The sequence below is a fragment of the Phyllostomus discolor genome, chromosome 10 (genome assembly GCF_004126475.2).
Source record: "Phyllostomus discolor isolate MPI-MPIP mPhyDis1 chromosome 10, mPhyDis1.pri.v3, whole genome shotgun sequence".
NCBI classification, from domain to species: Eukaryota; Metazoa; Chordata; class Mammalia; order Chiroptera; family Phyllostomidae; genus Phyllostomus; species Phyllostomus discolor.
This window is the reverse complement of record NC_040912.2, coordinates 4,214,017-4,236,980: the sequence shown is the minus strand read 5'-3', so window position 1 is coordinate 4,236,980 and position 22,964 is coordinate 4,214,017. Positions and strand designations below refer to the sequence as shown.

Here is a 22,964-nt window from a genome sequence, read left to right as displayed (position 1 = left end):
GTTTGAGCCGAGACAGCAGTTTTATCTATGACATTTCTCCAGAGAGTCAAGTCTGTATAAAGAATGCAGAGACTGAAACAATCGGAGGAAATTGGTGCGCTGAATTTTGTTCTCACGGAAGGAGTGGGGTTGGGATGACCCGAGGGGAAAATATGTACCTTTGGGGCGCCCTTCTCCTCTTTGACCTCGGGGAAGTAGTGTGTCACCACAACAGAGGACATGCATTCTGGGAGGACTGAGCAGTGAGACGAGAGACCTGTGTTGGAGCGTGTCAATGGGGCCTCGCCACTGCAGCCCCTGGACACTGGCTGGGGAATGCCCCCTCTGGTCAGGGCCCTCGGCTCCTGTGTGCGCACTCTCTGGTGGGGGGTGGGATTTGGTTTTTTTGCTGCTGGGGATTGGACACCACCTCCTCTAAGGCCCCTGCTGGGACTGAGTAAGGACTTACTAATCTCATGGTTAAAGGCATACAAAGCGATGACAGAGTTACTGCAGCTTCCACACAAAAGTCAATGCGATCAAACTAACGTGAACCCCAGTGGAATCTGTTACCACGTAAACTAGTTGGCAGACTCGGTTCCTCCTGAGTTCTGTGGATAGTTGTGAGTCCACGAGACACACGGTTCACTAAGTATTGTAATAATCACCACCTGCATGTGCTTTCCCAAAGGGTCAACTGTAAGCCTGCCTCTGTCCGCGCCTGTGTTTTCCCAGGTGACTCGGGCACCTCCCCTTTTTGACCCGCCGAGTGCAAGCTCCCCCTCTGTGGGCTCACCCATCGTCTGTGTATCAAATGCGCGTAGCGGTGTCTTGCATATGGGAAGGTGAAGGATGGAGTAATGAGCTGATTTTGAGACTGAAAAGCATGTATGGCTTGTTTTCCAGTTTTGGCAAACAGAGACCTTGACCTGTTAAAGACGGACGTGACCGTCTTGGGCCAGAGCAGAGCCGACCCGAAGGCCTCCGGGAAGCTGTACTGGAGCCCTTCTCTAGAGGAACTAACCCACGGAATCAGGGTAGACTTGGTTCTAGTAACAAACTTCAGCATTTCTGTTGTGATGTTGCACAACAGACATTTGTTTCTTGCTCCCTGAACAGTCCTGGGAGGGCGTACAAGTCAGGTTGGCTGTTTTTTAGGGGGTTGTTCAGGAGCCTGTGGGGTGCTACCCTCAGGGCCTTATAACCACCACCGCCCCACGGGCAGGCACAGAATGAACCTGGGGGGGCCCGGGGTGATTTCGTGGGGCAGCCACAGTCATCACTGTCAGTCATAACCTGAGTTGCAGGAACTCAGACACATGGTCAGGACCGCAAAGGAACCTGAAAAATACGACTTAGAGGTATTTCGAGGAACAGGGGAAGAATGATTTTGTTGCGTCTCTTCTGTGATGATAAAGGAGAGGCGGGCTGTGGCGAGAGGAGGGCATTAGTGGAAATTTTGTTTCTGGCTCTTGGGTTGGTCACTTAGCGCCGTGTCCTGCGGGGGTGGGGGGGTGTTAAGCACTCCCCCTCCATCGGTTAATGTTGGAAGTGGCTGACACTGTCGCGGAAGCGTGCGTGCCAGGGAGCCAGTGGTCGCCTCGGCCTGGAGCTGCATTTCTGAGGAGGAAACCTACGAGCCGAGTGGCTTAGCCAGCATGAAGCATTAGTTCGGCTGGGGGTGTGCTAGGTGGCTGAAGAATACTCAGTTAAGTAGAAAGAGCACTCACCTTCTCTCCGAAGATTTATAATCTTGCATTCAAGTGTGAGTAGGAGCGACAAAGGTCGTCAATAAGGCAGCAAGGCTGAAAACCAGTGTGCCTTTGTTACAATGCCAGATTCTTCCATAGCAGCGGTGCATACCAGCTACCCCAAGCACCCCTCCATTTGCCGTCTGCCTTGTCCCCCGTCATTACTGCCCCCACCGCCCTCATCCGTGGTCCCCAGGCTTCCCTGTGTTCCAGCAACTAAAGAGGAGATACCCTCATGCACTCACTATCTTACACACTCCCAGGGGATGCACGTTGCCCAGAGTAAAAATAATGGCAGGCCTTTAAGTAGCAGTAAGTATGTGGCAAACTGCAGTGAAAGGCCAGAGCGAGAAGTTCAAGTTGGGGAAGAGGGCACAGTGGAACTGAAGAACTGGTGAAAGTAATGAGGATCCAGGGAAAGAGTTTCAGCATGTGTCCTTTTAAAACCTTAATTTTGACCGATCTTAGCACTGGCATAAGTACTCACCGATGGCTGGTGAACAAACTATTGTGATAGTGAGTTGTTGTTAGTAACATATGTGGGGTTTTGTTTTTGTTTTGCTGCTGTTCCTCTGTTCCTGTGAGCTCGTGAGTTTTTGGTTTTGGTTTTGGTTTTTTTTTTTTTTGCTGCTGTTCCTCTGTTCCTGTGAGCTCGTGAGTTTGAGAGACAGCGGGCCCTTATTTGGGATCACGTCTGCAGGTGACGCAGAAGGAAACAAGACCAGGCATAGGGAGGGCACTGGTTCGGAGACTCGGTTTCCATCCGCCCAAGCCTCTGGTCAGTGGGGGGAAGGAGAAAAGCTTTATAAACATAGACTCGCGGGCTGGCAGTTCACCTCCTTATTTATACAATTACAGAAGCTATTACACTAATACTGCAGCCCTGGACAATTGGTGATTTCAGTATTAGAGTCAGGAACACCGACCTGTCACTGGGGTAGAAATCAAACTTGGTTGATAAGAACTGATTTTTGTTTCCGCATTTCACTTACGACATTTTACCAAAGAGTGACCGAATATTGATAAATGCGTTTACTCATCAGTGCGAACAGTCATGAGATCAGACGTTTTTTAATTAAAAAGGACCAATAAGAAAGGCTTGTTTGCAAATATTGATAGAATTGGCCCCCCAAAGAGATAAGATATTCCTCATTAATGGGTATACAGGTTCAATGACAAACACCCACAGCGGTACCTGAGCAAATCAGTGTTTATTTTTCCAGCAGCTCCCCGTTCACCCCGGCGGCAGGAGCTGCCTGGTAGACGCTGTCACTTACAACGTAATTTCTCTCAGCGTGTGCATAACACGCTCCTTCGTGCTTCGTCTTAAGAGGAAATGACATGACTCAAGCAATAACTTTCATCAAATATTCATTTTCCTATTCTTTCAGCAGCAAGCACCAGAATCAAAACTCATCAATAGAATTAAATACACACAGCAAAACCTCAAAGGTACCCCCTATCAGACACACGGGAACAAAATGTTCATATTCCCAAAGGTCAGCATTTTTTTGGGGGGTGGGGTGGGGCATGAAACAATAGTGCATTACAGTTAACCACAAAATCAGGTGCCATTTAATACTGTTTAATATTTTAGAACTCTCTGATCATCTTCATGTGACAGCCGTGTTTCCTGCGCGGCCTCGTCACCGTGGCGGGATCCTCTTCCTGCGGTCGGTGCAGGCGGGGAGCCGGCGTGCTCACTCCTCTGCGCTCTGAACCGGCAGGCGCTCGGGAGGCAGCACGGACTCCAGCTTCTGCCAGCGCTCGGGGGGCCACAGGATGTGGGTAGCGTGGGCATGCAGGAGTCCCAGGGAAACCTGAATCCACGGGAGACACAGAGAAAGGCGAGAGGAAATTATTTGTAAGGGTCACCGTTAATCCTTTTTTTTTTTTTTTTTTTTACCATTTTGTTGTAGGATATTTTATTGGTGTTTATTAGGTGAAATATAATATGGAACTAAGAAAGTAAAAAAGTACTGTGTGCTAGAAGACCTCAAAACTAAAGGAAATTTAAAATTAATGATACAGATCTCTTTTTGGTAAAAATATTAATAGATTGGCAGTCTTACAAACGGACACGATTGCCCAAGAGGCCAAAATAAGGAGCAGTGTAAGGGTCACCGTTAGTATCTTGAAAACAGAACTCCATCCAGGCCTGCGGTTCCCTGGGAAGATGCTGCTCAAGATTAAACGTAGGAAACAGGGCGCTGCCTTTCGGGGTGCTTTCTGTCCGCAAGCCCCGTTAACCCTCCCAGCCACTGGAAGTAGGGACTGTCTTGCCCTCCGCTTGGCACATGAGAACCCTCAGTTCCAGGAGGGCCAAGAGCTCCCCAACAGCCCCGCAGCAGCGACCCAGCGGGGGGAGCTGGCTCCCGTGAAGGGCCAGCTGCTCAGCTCCGGGGGCAGCAGCCTTCACGCCGTCCTCAGTCGTCTGCTTGCACGGACCCCTACGGCTGGTTTCATTCTCAGAATTTTCTACTATAAGTCAGAGAGACATGAAAAAACATTTTGTTTTTTTTTTTGCAAAGAATATTGTCCCACCTACGGGACGAGCAGCAAGAATTAGATGTGAGAAAGGGTGGGAACCTCCACACAAGCCCAGGGAGCGACCCTGCAGTGGTGCTCGAGGGAGATGGGTGGGAATCCCCCACACAGCAGGATGGGGAGCCCCGGGAAGGACCCCAGTATAAAGATCACTGGAAAGAAGCCCCATCCACAGATGCACCAGAAGGGAAAGGCAGGATACTCCCCACAGAACTGAGGGCTGAGCCCCGGGAAGGAAGGAGCCCTTCAAGACGTCCTCCTGGGCTCCCTAGGGGCATGGGCTGGAGCTACAGAAGGGTGCAGCACACCTGACTTAGGTGCACATCAAAGCCCTCTCCCGGGATGTGACCCTTCAGCATCTGTGTCTTTGCTCTTGCTGTTATTAGATATGCTAATGATATGCAGAGGCTTATAAAACGCACTCCTGCTTAAGCACATATTTATTGAGTGGCAGCTATAAAGGAGATATGATGTATCCATTTTATTTTCAATGTTTTCCTTATACAGTGGAGCTCCTTGGAGGTTGACACACAATACTTCTTTTACCAAAGTCCCTCTGTTTACTAGCGTGCGCATTCGGAAAATCACATCGCCCGGAAACTCAAAGGAAAGAACTCAGTGTCAAGGGAGAGACTCCACCAAGATAACCCAAAACACATTTTTTAAAGAAAAAAGGAAACCTTCACAACAACTTGATATACAAACAAAAGAAACCCAAAGGGTACTAAGTAGCTCATGGGCCCAATAAAGAAATTTTTCTTCAACTTGTTACTTTGAAAATCGACCCTGCAGAGAACTGGAGAACGTGGTACAGAACAGCTCTCTTCCCTGAATTCACCCGTTGTTTGCATTTGGCCGCGTTATTCCTCCCTCACGTGTGGGGTTGTTCTTTGTACACACACACACTTTTCTGGGCCGACTAAGCGTTGCTGACAACAGGCTGAATTTACCCCCAAAGAAATAATTCTGCGTGTATCTCCGAAGACTTTCCCTACATGAACACACTGTATTATATGCAAGATAGTTAATACTGATATATTTCTTAATAGAAGCCCCTACTCAAGTCTTTCCTATTGTCCCAATGTCTTTGTTAGCTGTTTTTTAAATTCTTAATCATGGATCGCAAATTGTATCGTCCTTCCTTGCCATTGTTTTGCTCCAGTTTCGTTTACATCTAGTTCACGTGAGTGCGGAGGGCAGGCCAGCTTCCTCGTAAAGTGCCCGCACCTGTGAGCGCCGGCCTCCCCTCCGGGGCACGTTCAGCCGGTAGCGTGTCCTTCCTGTGCCGGGACAGCGGGAGGCCCGAAATAGCAGTTTGTCCCGTGGTTGTGACAAAAAGTTTAATCACTCGATTAAAGTGCTGTTGGCCACATTTCTCCATTGTGAATGAATCACTTTCCTTTGGTAATTAGTAATTAATCTGTAGGACACTTTTTTCAATTACAGTTGGCATGCAATGTTCTGTTTCAGGTGTGCAACATAGCGATTCGATATTTATATAAGTTACAAAGAGATCACCCTGCTAAGTCTGGTAAATAGTTACTACAGTATTATTGACTAATGTTCCCTGGGCTGCACTTTGCATCCCCAGCACTTGTTTCTATAATTGGCAATTTGCAGTTGTTAACCCCCTTCACCTTTTTTACCCATCCCCCAAACCTCCCTCCCACCTGGTAACCATCAGTTTGTTCTCTGCCTCTGTGAGTCTTTCAGTTTGTTTGTTTTAGTTTCCTCATATAAGCGAAGGCATCGGGCATTTGCCTTTCTCTGTCTGACTTATTTCACTCAGGATTATAGCTTCTAGGTCCATCCATGTTGTTTCAAACGGCCAGGTTTCATTCTTTCCTATGGCTGAATAATGTTCCAATATACACATGAGTACCACTTCTTTATCCACCCACTCATCTGTCAGTGGGCACTTATGTTGCTTCCTTAGCTTGGCTCTTGTGAACAATGCTGCAATGAGCAGAGGGGTGCATTTAATTTTAGGGGTGCATTTGATGTTTTGACGTAACTACATAATGCTTTCCACAGTGGCTGTAACAACTTAGGAAGCCCCCAGCAGTGACGGGGTTCGCCTTTTCTCCACGTCCTCGCCAGCACTTGTTGTTTGTTGATTATAGAGGATAACTGTTCCAACAGGTGTGAGGTGACCTCTCATTAGGGTTTTAATTTGCAGCTCCCTGATGGTCAGTGATGCTGAGCATCTTTTCATATACCTGTTGGCCGTTTGTATGTCCTCCTTGGAGAAATGTTCAGGTCCTCTACTCAGTTTTCCGTTGGAGTGTTCTTTTTCGGTGTGAAGTTATATGAGTTCACCATATATTTTGGCTATTAACCCCTTACTGGATGTAGCATTGGTGAATACATCTCCCACTCAGCAGGCTGTCTTTTCACTTTGTTGGTAGTTCCTTGGCTGTGCAAAAACTTTTTAGTTTGATGTACTCTCACTTATTTTTTCATGTATTTCCATCGCCCGAGGGGACATGCAAAAACATAATGCTAAAAGCAAAGCTAAAGAGCTTACTGCCTGTTTTTTTTTTCTTAGGAGTTTTATAGTTTCTGTTCTCACATTTAGTCGTCAATCCATTTTGAGCTTATTTTTGTATATGGCATAAGAAAGTGGTCCAGCTTCATAGTGTTACATATATCTGTCCAATTTCTCTAATACCATTTAAGAGACTGTCTCTACCCACATTATGTATTCTTGCCTCCTTTGTCATAGATTAATTGACCATATAGATGTGGGTTTATATATGGGTTCTCTATTCTGATCCATTGAGTTATCTGTTTTTATGCCAGTACCATGCTGTTTTGATTAGTATTGCCTTGTAGTATATAGTTTGATATCAGGTATCATGATAACTGCAACTTTTTGTTTCTCGGTACAGCTTCGGTTATTCAGGGTCTTTTGTGTTCCATATAAATTCTGGTATCATTGTTCTAGTTCTTTGAAAATGCCATTTGGTATTTTGATAGGGATCACACAGAGTTTGCAAATTGCTTTGGGGAATATGGATGCTTTAACGATGTCCATTCTTCCTATCCATAAGCACAGTATAGCCTTCCATTTATTTGTATCTCTTGCAGTATTTTATAGTATTATGAGTACAGTTTTAAATTTGGTTAAATTTATTCCTAGGTATTTTATTCTTTCTGATGCAATTATAAATGGGATGTTTTAAAATTTTTTCTTTCTGATAGTTTGTTGGCATATAAAAATGCAACTTATTTCTGAATATTAATTTTGTGTTATATGACCTTACTGAATTCATTTATTCTAACAGTTTTTTTTTGGTGGCTTCTTAATGGTTATCTCTATACAGTATCATGCCCACTGCAAATATTGAGAGTTTTATTTCTTCCTTTCCAATTTGGATGCCTTTTATTTATTTTCCTTGTCTGACCGCTCTGGCTAGGACTTCTAGCACTACATTATGTAAAAGTGGACATCCTTGTCCTATTCCTCACGTTAGAGAAAATGTGTTCAGGCTTACACAGTTGAGTATGATGTTAGATGTGGGTTTGCTATACATGACTTTATTACACTGAAGTATGTCCCCTCTGTCCAGACTTTGCTGAGAATTTTTATCATAAATGGACGTTGGATACTGTCAAATGACTTTTCTGCACCTATTAATACATGATCATGATTTTCAGCTTTTTGTTTTGTTCATGTGGTGTGGCACCTTAACTGAGGTTTGCGTATTGAGCCAAACTTGCATCCCAGGGATAGATCTGTGGGGTAATATTTTGGAATATGTACATATTTTGTATGTCAACATTTCATCTAATCATCCCGCTGTTCTCTAAAGGAAGCTGTCCTCCTAACCCTCTAATAGTTTTACCAGGCATTCGGGAACCTGCCTTAACCAATTATTACATCAACGTTTACAAAATAGTGAGGCTCCAAATTTATTCTTTCATAGTTACCTTCCATGCTTCTCTAAAAAGGTACTTTCCCTCCCAACCCCAAATTCTCGATTTTAATACCAAAGATTCTTTGCTAATTCAAAATCTGGTACTATTTTGGGGTTGGTATATTTGGTGCTCACGTGACCTCAGTGGGGCGGTGGGAGTCCTCTGCTTACATGGACCTGTCTCCAACAGCCTCTGAGCATGCCTTTACTCTTTGGTACCGCCGGATGTTGTGGGCTTACCTCGTGTTACAACTGACTCTCCCCGAAACCACACATCTCTTCAAGGAGCCTCGGTTTCCTTTACCAAGGAATGCTGTATAGGAACCAAGGTCTGGTGCTAGATATGATCCTTATTCCCGGTGGTGGTAATCTATGCCATTTCAAGGGATAACATAAAAAAACCCCAAACCACCTGTTTCTCAGCTTTCTCCGTTGCCTATCTCTACCTCCCTTCCTCCAGAACAAGCATCCTGGCTCCCCACAATGGTACCACAGTTGCACTGTCATACAATACGCACAAAATAGCTTTAAGGTCCGTATATTACCAACAACAAACCTAGTGACAAAGCCAAGATTTCTTTGCAATTATTTTGGTCCTTAAGATAGATCTCATTTTAAATGCACTGGCAAGTCCCTCCTTCAAAATGTACTCGAACTCCTTCGTTTCTCCCTCCCCATTGTAGTTATTTGATAGAGAGTTGGGTTCACTTGTTTCTTTTTCCATTTATACTTGTTTCCTTCTGGAAGACTAAAACCAAACACCATACACATGCATCTTCTTCTCCTTTCTCTTCTCCTACCAAAGGTAGTTTACTATGTATTGCCTCTGCACCTTGCTTTTATTTTCAACAGCATATCCTGAAACCACTTCACAGAAATGGAGCCGCCGATTGTTACGGTGCCCCCTCCGCCCCGAGTGATTCGGATCAGCTCCGCTGGGAATCTAGTCTGGACTTGCCACTTGGCTCCACCCCCTGAGGAGGGCAGGCTGACTGGTTTTAGAGAATCCCTTGAGTAAACTCAGCAATGGCCAAATATAAAATAATGAAACATTAATTACTAAACATACGTTTATCATAGAGAAATTAAAGATATCAGTAAACATGCCATGTGTTACATTAAAAAAACAAAACTCTAAAAAGTATGCTATGTGTTCCCAGACCTGGTTTAGCAGGTCTCTGGTTTAGCAGAGAGTTCAAATTGCTTACTTCTTAGTTTTCACTAGAAATTAGGTTTTTTTTAAAGGTTAATAATTCTAATCCATGTAATGAAAAATACAAAAAAAACAACAACCCAGGAATATGTTTTGGCCCCTAGTTAAAAGGTATGAGATATGATGGAGATGTATTTTTGAGGGAAAGGAAATTAATTTTGTGCTAGAGTGAGGCTGGTTGTTTCAGAACAGGAAAGGGAAAAAAAGTGAATGTAAAAAGGAAATCTGCAGAAGGGTTGTGGAAAAGGGATCTTGAGGAAGGAAACTGTATGTGTGGTCAAGCTGAATGTGACTAAAATTAATTTAACAAGCAAGTGAATTTAAATAGTAGCTAAGCAGAATTAGGGTTTGGTTTTCCCCTACTAAAGACAACTATTGGTCTATTACTGATAATGTAAGGGAGATTTCTGGCTAGAAAGTAAAGAGTCTGTGTTTTATCAAAATAGTTTTCTGTTCTATAGTGTCTTAAATTCCTTGATTACTTAAGAGCAAACTAAATCTCCATAGGAAGAACTAAGTCTTGCTAATTAAGTTTTGCTTCATAATTATTTATGATCCTATTTAGTCAAATGTCCAAAACTTTTGATATATTTTGACAAATTTCCCAAAATTTAAATTATCCCAGGAGTCTTGACCTGGGAATAACTTTGAGGTCTACCCCAACGACTCCGGGAACACCTCAAAAGATTTGTTTTCTCTTATTATAAAAGAGAAAGGTCACACTAATCAGGCTGGTTTTGGTGTGCTGAAATGAGGGGACGCAGGCGTGCAGACGGGAGGCGGGAAGGCGCCTTGGCCGTCTAACGGGCCACCGCTGGGTCTCACCAAAGCAGATGCTCAGTAACCCGGAGTCGGCTTGCCCTGCAGGCAGGTCAGAAAGCTCCGTTAGTCTCCTGCATGGGCATGGGCGAGGCCTCTAACGCCAGCGCTTCCGGGCGGCCGAGGGAGGGGCAGGCGTTGCTCCTGAGCTACAGCTCAAGCTCAAGCTGCCCCCACGCAACCTAACCCACACACCACAGAGACACGTCTGGGTTAGGGCCGGGCCGCTCGGGCGGACCCTGACCCAGTCTGGCCGGTGTCTGTGCAAGAAGAGAAGGTTAAGACACACACAGAGACAACAGGGGTGCATGCGCATGGAGGGGCATGTTGGGGGGACACAGCCAAAGGAGGCCACCTGCACGACACTGAGAGAGGCCTCGGGGTGGGGGAGAACGCCTTTGCTGACCCTTTGACCTTGGACTTCTGGCCTCCAGGACTGCGAGCAAACGCCTGTGGATAAGGCGGGGCCGTCCTGTGGCCGCCCTGGCAGGCTAGTGCGGGGGGGGGGGGGGGGGGGGGGGGGGGTGCCAAGGGCGCGGCACACGAAGCTGGCGCCACGAGACGTCCCAACACGCACTCAGAATGGGGGGGCAAAGGGCCATGTTGAAAGGGAAACATTTCTGTTACTGAAAGGAGAGAGAGAGAGCTTCAGCATCGATACTTTTCCCATAGGCTGAAGACTTTGACCAGCCATCCTAGTATTTCATTGGGGTTCTACCCTTCTCTCCTTGCCCTTTCGTGTCCCACGCATGACCGGGTCTCCTTCGGAGGAGTCGGGTACTTTCAAGCAAAAGGAATCCACTTGGACAGTGGGTTTTAAAGCACCTCAACAAAAACATTGCTTAACCATGATGAACCCTTAGCAGATTTTTGTATTTTTAGTGTCTACTGCAAGAAAGTAGATCCTTCACATGTACGAATGGGCCTTGGCCAATAACTCTCACTCACCCACAGGCTGGAGATCATCTAGATCAACAGTCACCAAAGTGTTTTGATTGTGCACCCCTTCACAAAAACATTTGAGAATATACCTCCATATTTATATATTTAAAATTTTTATACACACACAATATTAAGACCCTTTCAAACCAAATGTGAGTAAAGCTCGAATTCTTACTTTTGGGACCTGAAGTTCTATTCATTTGTCCGTCGCACCAGAGGATCCTCACACACACACCCCTGCACATCCCTACTCCCTCGTCAGACGCCCCTGCTCTGGGCAGCACCGCTACCGGCTGGCAAGCGGTCCGTGCGCCCCGTCGGCTGTCTGTGCCATGCATACCCCGCCGAGGGGCCACGTGGCCTGACCGCACTGAGCTGCCTGTACCCGAGTGAACTGGGGCCATGAACTTGCTCTGGCGTCCGGTAGGCAGCCTTCCTGAGCCCTGCTCTTCCCCCAGGTGCCAGAGATGCAGGGGTGGGCAACTCTGCGTCCCCCACCCCCTTTGCACAGACCTCCCATCTGCAGGACACCGGTCCTGTTCTCGGTGCAGGGAACCTGAGGTGGGAAGGACAAGATAAGCACGAGCACGAGAGTCCGGAAGTAGGACGGAGGGGCCAGCCCAGGAGGGGAGGGAGGGAAGGAGGAAGGAAGGAAGGAAGAAAGCCTTGCTGGGCGCAAACTGTTTAATATTCGGGGCCAGGGCCAGGGCCGGGAGAGGACCCACGTGGGGGATGAGACACAGTGCAAAACTTCCAGGCTCCTTCGATTAAACTGTTTCCTAAACAGGAAATGCAAACACATCTTATATGCACTATTAACAAATAAAACCTTTGATGAATTTACTTAGCAGCCTGAGAAGACGGAGGTTTTCACACAGACAAAGCAGCAGTCAGATGGTATTTATTCTGCCATGTATTGCATTATCTACAATTGCCTTTGAAAGTCAACTCCAAGGGGAACCATACTTAAACTCTGAAGGACTCTGTAAGAAGCAGCACTGGCTTCCCGAGGTTTACAGACCCTCAACCCCCTGATCCGACGTCTGATGCCTTTCACATACCCCGTCTTCCCAAACTCACCCTCGAGCCCTCCCAGCGCCAGCGGTCTCCTGGAAGGGCGCGGTCTCCTGGAAGGGCCCGGCCTCGGGCACCCAACCCGCACCCGCCACGCCCACCACCCTGCTACCCACGGAAGCCGCCCTCCCCATTGCCATGTGCCCCCTGTGCCCCTGGGATGCATCTCAGAAAACAGCGTCAGGTACGTGAGAGCTTCCACAACCTTGGGTGACGAGCCGCAAGGAAGTGACAGTGCTGCGGGAGAACTGATGTGGATCTTTGATGCGGTCACAAAAGAGCTCACGAAAGGTTTAACATGGAATTTAAAGCTTATACATGTGCCCTGGCTGGCATAGCTCAGTGGATTGAGCGCGGGCTGCGAACCAAAGTGTCGCAGGTTCGATTCCCAGTCAGGGTACATGCCTGAGTTGCAGGCCATGACCCCCAGCAACTGCACATTGATGTTTCTCTCTCTCTCTCTTTCTCCCTCCCTTCCCTCTCTAAAATAAATTAAGTAAAATCTTTAAAAAAAGCTTATACATGTAATGTAAATGCACAGGTTGCAATGCTTTATATTTCCTGCATCTTACAAAATTTAGAAATAATATTACCCACGCAAAGTCAATTGTGGTGACTGCGGTTTACCTCCAACACAAACGAACAACAGTAAGGAGGAGAGAAACTTACTACAACAGATCCCCGGGCCCCTGGGACGAGCCCCAGTGTGCATCTGGGTGGCTGATCCTCCTTCTGGCCGCGTGTCCCCTTCCCGCACTAACGTTCCCCAGAATGCAACACCGGCCTGCTCACAGATCAGCCAGGGAGCACATCTCAGCGCTGTGCTGACAAAGTGCTCTGGCACTCTCTGGGCCGGGGGACACAAGGGGCACGTGGCAGTGACCCCAGCGGGGCTCAGGGATGGGCGTGGGGCAGGGCGACAGGCCCTGCCCCAGACCTGACTCCAGGCTGGTGCTCTGGGCCAGCCTGTACCGCTCCATGGTGGCGGTGGCGGTGGAGCCACACCGGCCGTCGACCTGTGTGCTGGTCACCAACCCCAGGCAGGGGGCCGGACGGGGCTCCAGCTGGACAGCAGAGAGCATCACAGCGCCACCCCCCAGGAACAACAGTATCGGGGTCAGCAGGAAAACCAGCACGGCCAGGCACCGGGAGGGGCAAGCTTTCCGCGCAGAGAGACAGGGAACGGCCGGCTTTTACAGGGGCGTCACCGGCACTGGGCTCCACAGACAGGGAGGCCCCACCTTCCCGCCCCACCTCGGTGGTCGCTGGCCTCTCTGAGGTCAGCAGTGACAGAAACACATCTTCAGAAACGACCTGAAAGACAGAGAGAGAGGGGAGAGGAAAACAATTGCTTTCACAAACGGCATAAAAGCGCGCGCCTCTGTAAACAGTTGCTGAAAGAGGTGTGTGGGTCTTAGTTAATCAAACAAGACTAGAGCTAAAGGCGGGCGAGAACAAACACGTGGGAAAGCAAGCAGGGGCCCTGTGTAACGACACAAAACACAGGCTTGTAAGAAGACAGAAGAATGGCGATGATGCGACCTACTTTAAAGCACGGGTTAGCACCACAGATCGGAACCCAGCAATCTCATGCTTTGATTCTGCAGACAAAGGTGACAAAAGAGATGGGGGGGGGGGCACCGAACACCCGCACACGCTCCCAGACGCTCATCCGAATAAACATCTCTCCCCGAACAAACACACGTGGAGGCCGCTCCCCGTCTGAGCGAGCCCTGTCTGGCATCCGTGCAAAGACAAACTAGTAAGGGCCGAGCTTTTGTTGAACAAGAGGCCTCAGGGCCACGTGCCACAGACCCGTGCAGGAGGCAGAGGAGGACCGTATGGGAGCTCCTAGGAGCTGAGCTATAAGCAATACATATGGAGAAGGGAGGCTCTAGGAAAATGTAGAAGTCGGCTAGAGCGGAGCGGGAGCAGCAGATGAGGTCAAAGCCCCTGGGGCAGGGGCGGCCCCTGGGAGTTTTTGGCGGGGAAGGAAGCGGGGCCCCTCGCCCTCCAGCGGGGACCACGCTAACGGTGTCCGTTATGAAACACGCCCCCCTCCATAGACACCCGGCACCCTGTGCTTCCTCCTCGCGGAACTGACAAGAGGGAAGGTCCTGCATCTGTGAACGGGCCCGTGGGTGCGCCCCCTCCTGCCTGCAGGTGTAATACAGGGCCCCAGAACCTCACCTGCAAGTGCAAAACCCAGAGCGCACCGAAAACCAGTCAAGGTGTTCGTTCCTCTCTGGCAGCCAATCCTGGCCTGACCCCGGCTGCTAAGACATCATAGTCATGCTTTATCCCACGCCCCGAGACCAGTCACATTGTTGCGGTGGGGACCCTAACGCGCCTCGTCAGAGACGGTGCCCCAGGCTCTGCAGGCGGGAGATGTTCCATATGGCACAGCCCTTGTCTCAGGTGCCGTTTCTAGACACTGGGCTCACCTTCCCCGCAGTCAGAAAGCCTGCGTTTTCTGACGCGCACCTGCCCTCCCGCATCTCAGACACGGCATCCATCTCTTTAAATGTCTGCGAGGATGGATCTTCACCGAAGCACAGTGCAGTCAGTTACGGGCTCAGCCCCTGGCGGGATGCGCACCCTCAAGACAATCCGCGTCCTCTGCGACTTTGGGATCCGGCGGGAAAGACAGAGCTTAGAGAAAATGTCAGAACACAACCAGCCGGACTTGCGAGACGCAGGGAGCTGCCGAGCACCGCAGGAGAGAGAGGCTGCGCGACGGAGCCTGGGCAGGCGCCCTGGAGCAGATGTGTCTGAGCTGGCTGCAGTGGGCCCGGAAACAGCTCTCTCCTGTGACAGCCCCTGCCAGTCTTTTATCTGGAACAGTCCCCTGCTCCTCCTTGCCCTCCACGAAACTTCAAAGCTGAGACAATGTGATAAGATGATGCAATTCTGTCTTTTGCATGGAAAAAACCATATGCTTTGCAACAGATTCACAGTGAGACTGTTCTAAAGGCCTGGTTCTCGGACAAGTGTTTGCTATCGTTGCCGACAATTTTGGCTGGAGTCATTCCAGTGTCATTTTCCTGTTCGAGACCTGGCTTTCATTGACATGCACGTCCGGGTCCCTTTGCAGCCCCTGCGTGGTTTTCACTGGATGACTATGGAATTGCACATCGTCATCCCCGTTCCCCAGGACACCTCCAGGAAGCAGGCAGGTCACCGTTTTATGGGAAAATAGGTACAAAACAGGCCTCTAGGGCTATCTGCAGCTCCTACTCGTGAATTAATTTCCCAGGATGAATGCTTATGCACCAGCCTTGGTACCTCACGGTCAAATCACTGGTGCTGAAGTGGTCTACACGCTTTATGGTGCAGCTTGATCAAGTAGGGGATGAAATGCTTGAGCATAATTTGGATGATTAGCAACTTGCAACCCCACGGTGGGGAGCCAGGCGGATGGATGGCATGCTGGGCGACTCTCGTTGTTTCCTGGGTTCTCCCTGCAGCTCCCGTCCCACCTGTGCTCTTTTTACGGAGGAGAAGAGACGCTCACAGAAATACAGGAGGACGGAGCTGTGGAAGTCTCCATCGTTGCTGGACGTTGCTCTAAACCATGTGCAGGCTGCCTGGGCGGAGAGCCGCGGAGACGGAGCGGACGGGTGTGGACGAGAGGATATGGGTGAAGGTGTGGTGGGCACCGCCCTTCCTTGCCCTGGCCCCCGGGGGTCACAGCAGTGGTTCCCTGGCATCCCATCCCTGTCTGACCATCTGTTCCGGGCCCCAGCCCTTTTTTAGTCCTTCTTCCAATAAGAAAGGAGGAGGTTTACAAAACCACCCCCCTAGAACAAAAGATAAATAAGAGTCACATGGACAAGGGTCAAGCCAGTTGCTGGGGAGAGAGCCACGCTGGGGACCGTGCTTCCTCCTTCGCTGTGGCTCTCGGACAGCGAGCGCTGCTCTCTCAGGGAGGAGGGATGTCCTGGATGCTAGCGGGAGCTAAGCCGTTAACCAATCAGCTTTCTACGAGCTGTTTTTCCCATGAGGTCTACCACATGGACAATGTCCGCTGCAGGAGGGTGCCCCCAGAAGTCAGGAGCACAGTTTGGCTCGCTGGCAACGATGCGAACAAACGTGGTTCTGCGAGAGGCTCGGGCGGTGGAGGCCTGCATGTGAGGCAGAGGCGGCGCGTATCCCCAGGACGGGCACTCGGGTCGCCCGCGGGCCCGGGCGCCACAAATGACCTGTGTTAAATACCGTTTCTTTCAGCAGTCAGCGGCTTGGACATGCGGGAGCCGCTCCATGTGGTCTGTGGCTGGGGGGACGCCCTGGCCCCTCGCCGTGGCTGCGTCCCTGCAGGGGCTCGGGCAGTGGGCCTCGGGGGCCGTCCTCACGGGGGAGCCAGCTCGGTGAGCAGGGCCTTGACTCCTACTCCTGGGCGTCTGTGAGCAGCTGACCAAACCCCAGGACCTGCGTTGGTGAGGACGCCGCAAAGCGGGCGGTCCAGGGAGAGGTCCTGGAAGAGCGGTCTGAACCCCGGCAGGGCGGGCTCCTCCGGAAGGAGTGTCTCCCGGGCGCCTGGCGAGTCTGAGTGTGCGCGGCGAAGCAGGGCTCCTGGGGCCTTTGGGTCCTCGGGGGTATGGGCACAGCCCGAGTGGGACCCCCGGCCTTTTGGGGTTTAAGTATTCTAAAGCCGTTGGTTTTAATAAGCTTACAACCCAGTCAGAAAGGCGAGAGAGTGGGCGCTACAGGCACATTTGTTCCAAAGCACGAGAACCAGCCCGTGAACAGGCGTGGCGGTCCGCGGCGGGTCCCTGCTCAGAAACGGTTTCTGTGGTCGCTCGTGGGTGCTCACCAACAGGGCGAACCGTGTGTAGCTTACAGGGAACAGATTTTAAAAGTTGAGATTAAAGATGCTTGAAGATTCAGGATGAGAAAGTGTCTTAATAAAACATTCATATAAGTTGCGATCAAATACAAACCCGACCTTGATGTATATCAGTAAATTCCTAATGACATGGACTTGGGAGTCAGACAGACCTGGAGGCCTCTTGGCCCAGCCGGGTAGCAGGGGATAAGCAGTTTAACATCTCCATTGCCTCTGTTTCCAAGTCTCTGAAAGGTAAATCATGACAGTGCCTGAAAGGCCCAGCGTTGTGGGCAGAAAGGGGCGCTGCCATAAATCTAACCCAAAGTGACCTCAAGGGGGACCTGATCACAGATACCTAACAGTGCAGGGCGTGGGGGGCCGTCACACCCAGGCCTGTAACTTCTTTACTAACAGGCTTACCTTTGCCTGGAGCCGGCCCTGTCCGTCATTTCTGTGCATCTAGGTTAGCCCCCCTTTGAAATGAGCTAGAACCACCCTCAAGAGAGCACAGAATTCTGTTAACCATCCTGTAATCCAATCCCCACCTTGCCTCCTCCTCCCACCTCCAGTGAACCTTCCTTAATTTTCCTCCTTAATTCCAAATGCAGAAAAGCTGCTGCAAAGTGCATTCTGGGAAGCATTGTTTTCGCTCCATTGGGATCTTGCTTCCAGGTGGATGCTCTGTTTGGCTCGAATAAACTCACTAATGTTTCTCCAGGCTTGGACATTCTTAAGCCGATGCTATAACGATTAAATAAAATATAAAATACTGGTGGCACATTGCAAATGTTTAGTACGTGTGCTCTTTATATGTGAGAAAATTATTTTTTCCTTCTTCTACTGACCTGAAAATCAACAGCTCTCTTCCTAGTCCTTTTGTAATCAGCTACTTAAAAAGAGTCACATGAATGGAAAAGAAACAATAGACTATGGGAGAAGTAAGGAAACCGACTTTAAAAAGGTTTCCAAAATGCATTCATTTCCTTTAAAGCATCCAGAACCTTGGAGAGTCTCACAGAAGGGCACACGGTACAGACCCTGACCTTACCAAGTCTAGAAGGAAGGATTTTAGAAATCAGACACAGAGACCGGAGCAGCCCACTGCACAGCCTCTGCTCCTGGCCCAGCCAGGGATCTCCAAGCCCTTCTGACCACTCCATTTCAGCCTCTCCCGCCCTCGCCCTGCAGGTCAGCCCTGCTTCTGCCTTTCTCACCCAGGGTGAGAGCAAACTCCCAGCCTTCCACGAAAGCCTTTCCCTGTGTGGAGGCTCACGTCACCCTCTGGGGGGCCTTTGGAGGCCCTCGGGTCCAAGTTGCCTCCAAGTTTTTGCCCAGGAGTTAACAGAGCCCTTAAGAGGAAATCAGGTTACCCAATGACCGTGTTTAGGTGAAACCTCCACAAAACGTTCTTCCTTCAGGAGAAGCCCTCTCTTCATAGCTCTGCTGACTCCGTTCCCACAGGAAAACTTCTTGGGGCGATGGGACGCCCCACAGTGGAGACTCAGAGAGAGAAGGGGCCACCTCTGTGCTCCGCCCAGAAACTCCTCTGTGGCCCCAGCTCCACGGACCCTCCCTCTCGTCCACGGCCCCCAGAAGCACACCATCACCTGCAAACGGGGTTGCCACTCCCGGCCACTGAGTGTAACAGAATGAGAGCGGCCGCCTGTCAGCCTCTTTGCCCATGACCAGCTCTGCCTGTCTGGGAGCCTTGTGATGGCAGCGTCCCGGCCACCACCTTCTCCCCGAGCCGGACACTCCCCACAGTGCCCACCACTGCCCGCAGTCGAGGCCGAGGCTCCTGAGCTGGGGGTGGCACCGGAGCCGGGCCAGGCCCCTGGACACGGGTGACGCAAACACACAGAAACAGTTCCCTGCAGAGCTGCGAGTGCCAGGGAAGTGTCGGTGGCATCCGCTGCCCAGCTCATCCCCCTGCTCCTGTGTGTGATGACAGAAGGGTGCCCTGGGCTGCCCGCCATCTGGTTCCCGAGCCTGGTTCTCATCCCATCCATTCGGGGAGTTCTGGCAATGTCGTGTTTCTGCATGAATCAGTCAGGACAAAAACACAAAGTCAGGATGGGCGGTACCTGACTGGTGCGTGGCCATGAACGTATCGGAGCAAGAATGTTGTTCACGAGGATTTCAGAAATTCCCACAGCCAAGGAGACAGGCTCAGAGTGCTGCCCGCAGTCACCACGTGAGCCAGGGCTGGGGCTCGTCCTCACCCTGGCTGCGAGTCCCGGCCCTGTCACCCTACCTGTCCCTGGAACAGGTGGAGAGCCCCGGAAACTGTAACATGTGGCACGGGGCCCTGCACCGATGCTTCTGAGCTGCTGCTACCGCAGGGAAAAGCCAGGCCCTTCCTTCTCTGCGGGCAAAGCAAATGCACCCTCGTCCGTCCATTTGGGACGTGCTGCTGGCCCACGGCCAGCCGCAGGGCGGTGAGGATCACTCGCCGGCGGTGACCAGGAAGCCAGGGCTCAGCACAGAGAGTGAGCATGTGCGTAACAGACCCCGGGGACTGAAGACATTTAGGAAAACCCTCAAGTGCTTGCCTGTGGTGCCACGCACAGGGAAGGAAAAGCCCGCTGGGTACCAGGCCCAGCGGGGTAAGGTGTCCCAGATCCACCAAGATGCACAAGTCTTGTGCTCTGGTCTTCAAGACCTTGTGACTCAGAGAAGAGTTGTCACAAGCCTGACCCATGGAATGTGTTTGTCAGAAGGGGAGGTGGCAGGACATGAGAGTAACCTGGTGAGTGACGCAGGCAAGGTGAGGACGAGACAGGACACACCCTCTCAGGAGGTGCACCTGGGACTGGACCACTGTCTGGAGACAAAGGGAAAGGCAATGGGACAGGTAGGAGGGTGTGGCACTGGCACTGGCGCTGGCAGGACACACAGTGCAGGCAGGAGAGGAGGAGAGGAGGGACACCGTGAGGAGGGAATCCCAGTCTCCTAGCCCGGTCCCCACGGCCCATCACGGACGCACGTCTGTTTTGTCTCTGAGCACTTCGCACGCATCCCCTGAATCACTAACTACGAGGCGCTCACCAAGAGGTGGAGAAGGTGTCGGCCTATTTAGCACGCTTGTCTTCACGCCGCCCTCGCCGCCGCCCCCGAGGGTTCAGAAACTGTCAGGACCCACCCCCGAGGGTTCAGAAACTGTCAGGACCCGCCCCCGAGGGTTCAGAAACTGTCAGGACCCGCCAAGGCGGAGCAGAACCTCCACACAGCACCTGCAGCAAAGCTGCCCTGCCTTCCGATGAAGTCCTTTCAAGAAAATTCCAGCCACGTTTCGCCCACAGCCTCCAGCACTGCCTGGCATTAGAAACCACGGTTCCAATTAGCTGCCCCTTTTCTCTAAGTGTTTTCCACCCCAGTTGGCTTTCCCACGTTCCCTTTAACCTGAAAAGACAACCGTTTTGTTACTTTAAAGGTATTTTTAACTCAAGAGGGTGGAGAAAATATCTCAATCCATAGTAATGACACAGGGAGAACAAGTCCTGTCATTGTCACCAGCCCCACAGGCCGGCGGATGCTTGGGGGAGGGGAGGGCAGGCCGGTGCCAGCGCCCCAGCAGCGGAAGTGTCGGAACCAGACAACCGAGTTGGGGTGCAGACTCAGAAAGAACAGATGCGTCACCCCTGGGGATCTACGTCACTGCTTTCCGTCTGCCTTTTCTCTTGGTGAAAACGGGATCCGCAATCGCAACTCTTCCAAGTTCTTAGAACAAAACAGATGGGTGGGGGAGGGGTGGGTGCAGAGGCCCAGCAGAGGGCCTGCTCCGTGCCCACTGCCGGTCGGCCCCACGGGAAGCCGGGGCCAGGGGAAGCCTGAGGTGTTGGCAGCGACACCAGGGCCAGGAAAACGAGGTGCTGACAACGGCTGCATTCCGGTGTTCTCGGCGAACTGTTCAGGGCCCGGTTAGGAGGGGTGCCTTTGAGAAAACCTGCATGCGGTTAGCCTGCGCTCCTGGTTTTTAAGTACAAAGATAATGGCAAGAAATCTTGTCTCAGTACATTTCCTTGGGAACTCTCTGTGCAAAAGCAACAGGACACGGTGGCTGTGAGGCTCCATGCTTCCCCTGGAGCTGAAGTCTGAAGGAGCTGCCCCACGTGCCCGATGCGCCCAGCAACCTCGAAGCCCTTAGGATGAAGGTCTCGCCCCTGACGGGCGTCTGCCTCTGGAAGAGACACCTGCAGGAGTGAGCAGAGGTGGGGCGGGGGACGCCACTGTTGCCTTGCATGACTCGTACGACAGGTCACAAAGACGCGGCTCTCCGGCACACGGGCAGTGTGTCCTTGATTGCCCCCCGGCTCTTCAAGGCCGTGCAAAGGTCCGTTGGAAGAATACATTTCCTTAGCAAAGTAACACTGGAGTATAAGTGGTGCCAGTTCTGACCGCTGACTCACTCCTGACCCCCTGCCTGCTTCTCTTCTCACCACCTAACAGAATGGCGCCCTGAGAGATCACCGACGTCTCCAGCGGCCTGCCCCGCAGTCAGCCCTGCTGCCCACCCCCGCCAGAAAGTTGCCCACAGCGAGGACCTCACTTCTCCCCCGAGGGCTCTGAGCACCACAGGAAGTTTCGCTGCCTCGTCATCACCCACCCATTTCCCAGATGCGGACAGGTGTTCCCTGAGGTTAGGTCGTCTCCATTTTCCTCCTGTCTTTACGTGCTCTTCCTTGGCGGACGCATCTGCCGCCATGTCCCCAACTCGTACCGCCCTGCCGACGCCCCGCAGCCCACACTCCAGCCTCAGCCTGTCTTCTGTCCCCCGCACCTGATTCTCCGTGGCCTGCAGGAGGTCCCCGACAGGGCGCCTCCTCGTGGCACAAACACGACCCACCTGCTCTTCATCCGTTCACACAAATGCATGCGCAGCCCTGGCTTCTCAACTTGGGGGTCTTCCCTTTCTGCTGGCTTCGGCTGCAACCCTAGAGTCTCATCAGACTTCTGTCTGCGCTTTACCACTCTGCTCTCTGGGCGCCGGACCGCCTTCCCTCTGCTCCTCCCCGTCCTCACGGCGGCGGCCAGCCGCTGTGCACGCACGCAGGCCCCAGACGGACCGTCTCCGGCCTGGACTCAAGCAGGCCGCTCCCGCGATTGCCACCCCCGCGCCGTTCTTCACTGCCCGCCCGCACAAACACAAGAAGCCTGGCCGGGCATCCGAGCACAGCACTGAGCCCGCTGCCTCCCTTCCCGCTCTCCTCTCGGACTCCCCCTCCACCCGGCACCCTACCCAGGCTCCGTACGGGCTTCCCCAGGGGCGTCGGTGCCCAGCACAGTGAGGGAACTGCTCCCCCAAACCCCCGCCACACAGGCAGTTGTGCCCTCCGCCTGGTCGCCCCGCACCCACTCCTTCGCCCCTGCCGTTCCTCCGGGTGCTCCTCATCACCGCCTCCACACCCTGCCTCCGCCGTCCCTGGAGTTCCGGCAGCACGTCCCCTGCACAGCGTGACTCCGTTCCACCTGCAACTCAATGTCTCTCCTGCCGCCTTAACCGCGGTTGTACGTCATATTCTACCTTCCCCGCCTGACTCTGTCTACGGCCCTCTGCAGCAGGAGCCCTGTCTAATTCATCTCTTTGGTCCCTAAAGGACTCGACATAACATGCTCTCCGTAGTGGGCACTAAACATATATTTTCTTCATAAAGAAATAAAAAAATACAGAAAATAGTGGCCTTCCCTTTGACAAGACCAGTTTAGCAAGGAACCAATAAACGTGCATGGCTCACAACACAGGCTTATTCATTTTAGCACGAGACATTTTATAGCATGGATCATGTTAAAATTTAGATCTTTCCATTGATCCTAGAAATATATCTTTAAAGATAATTTTTAAAAATGTTACCCTTTTTTTTAAAGATTTTATTTATTTATTTTTAGAGAGG

The 22,964-nt window shown here is 51.3% G+C and overlaps 1 protein-coding gene across 2 annotated transcripts in view; it reads right to left on the bottom strand.

Moving 5' to 3' along the window:
• Positions 1-3,256: 3,256 nt before the first annotated feature.
• The window catches only part of IMMP2L (inner mitochondrial membrane peptidase subunit 2), a 596,245-nt gene continuing 576,537 nt past the window's right edge, over positions 3,257-22,964 (bottom strand). For both annotated transcript variants that reach the window (XM_028525640.2, XM_036010394.1), the window contains exon 7: positions 3,257-3,550. In XM_028525640.2, the coding sequence (XP_028381441.1) occupies positions 3,431-3,550 (120 nt within the window). In that variant the 3' untranslated portion in view covers positions 3,257-3,430. The remainder of the gene's footprint in view (positions 3,551-22,964) is intronic.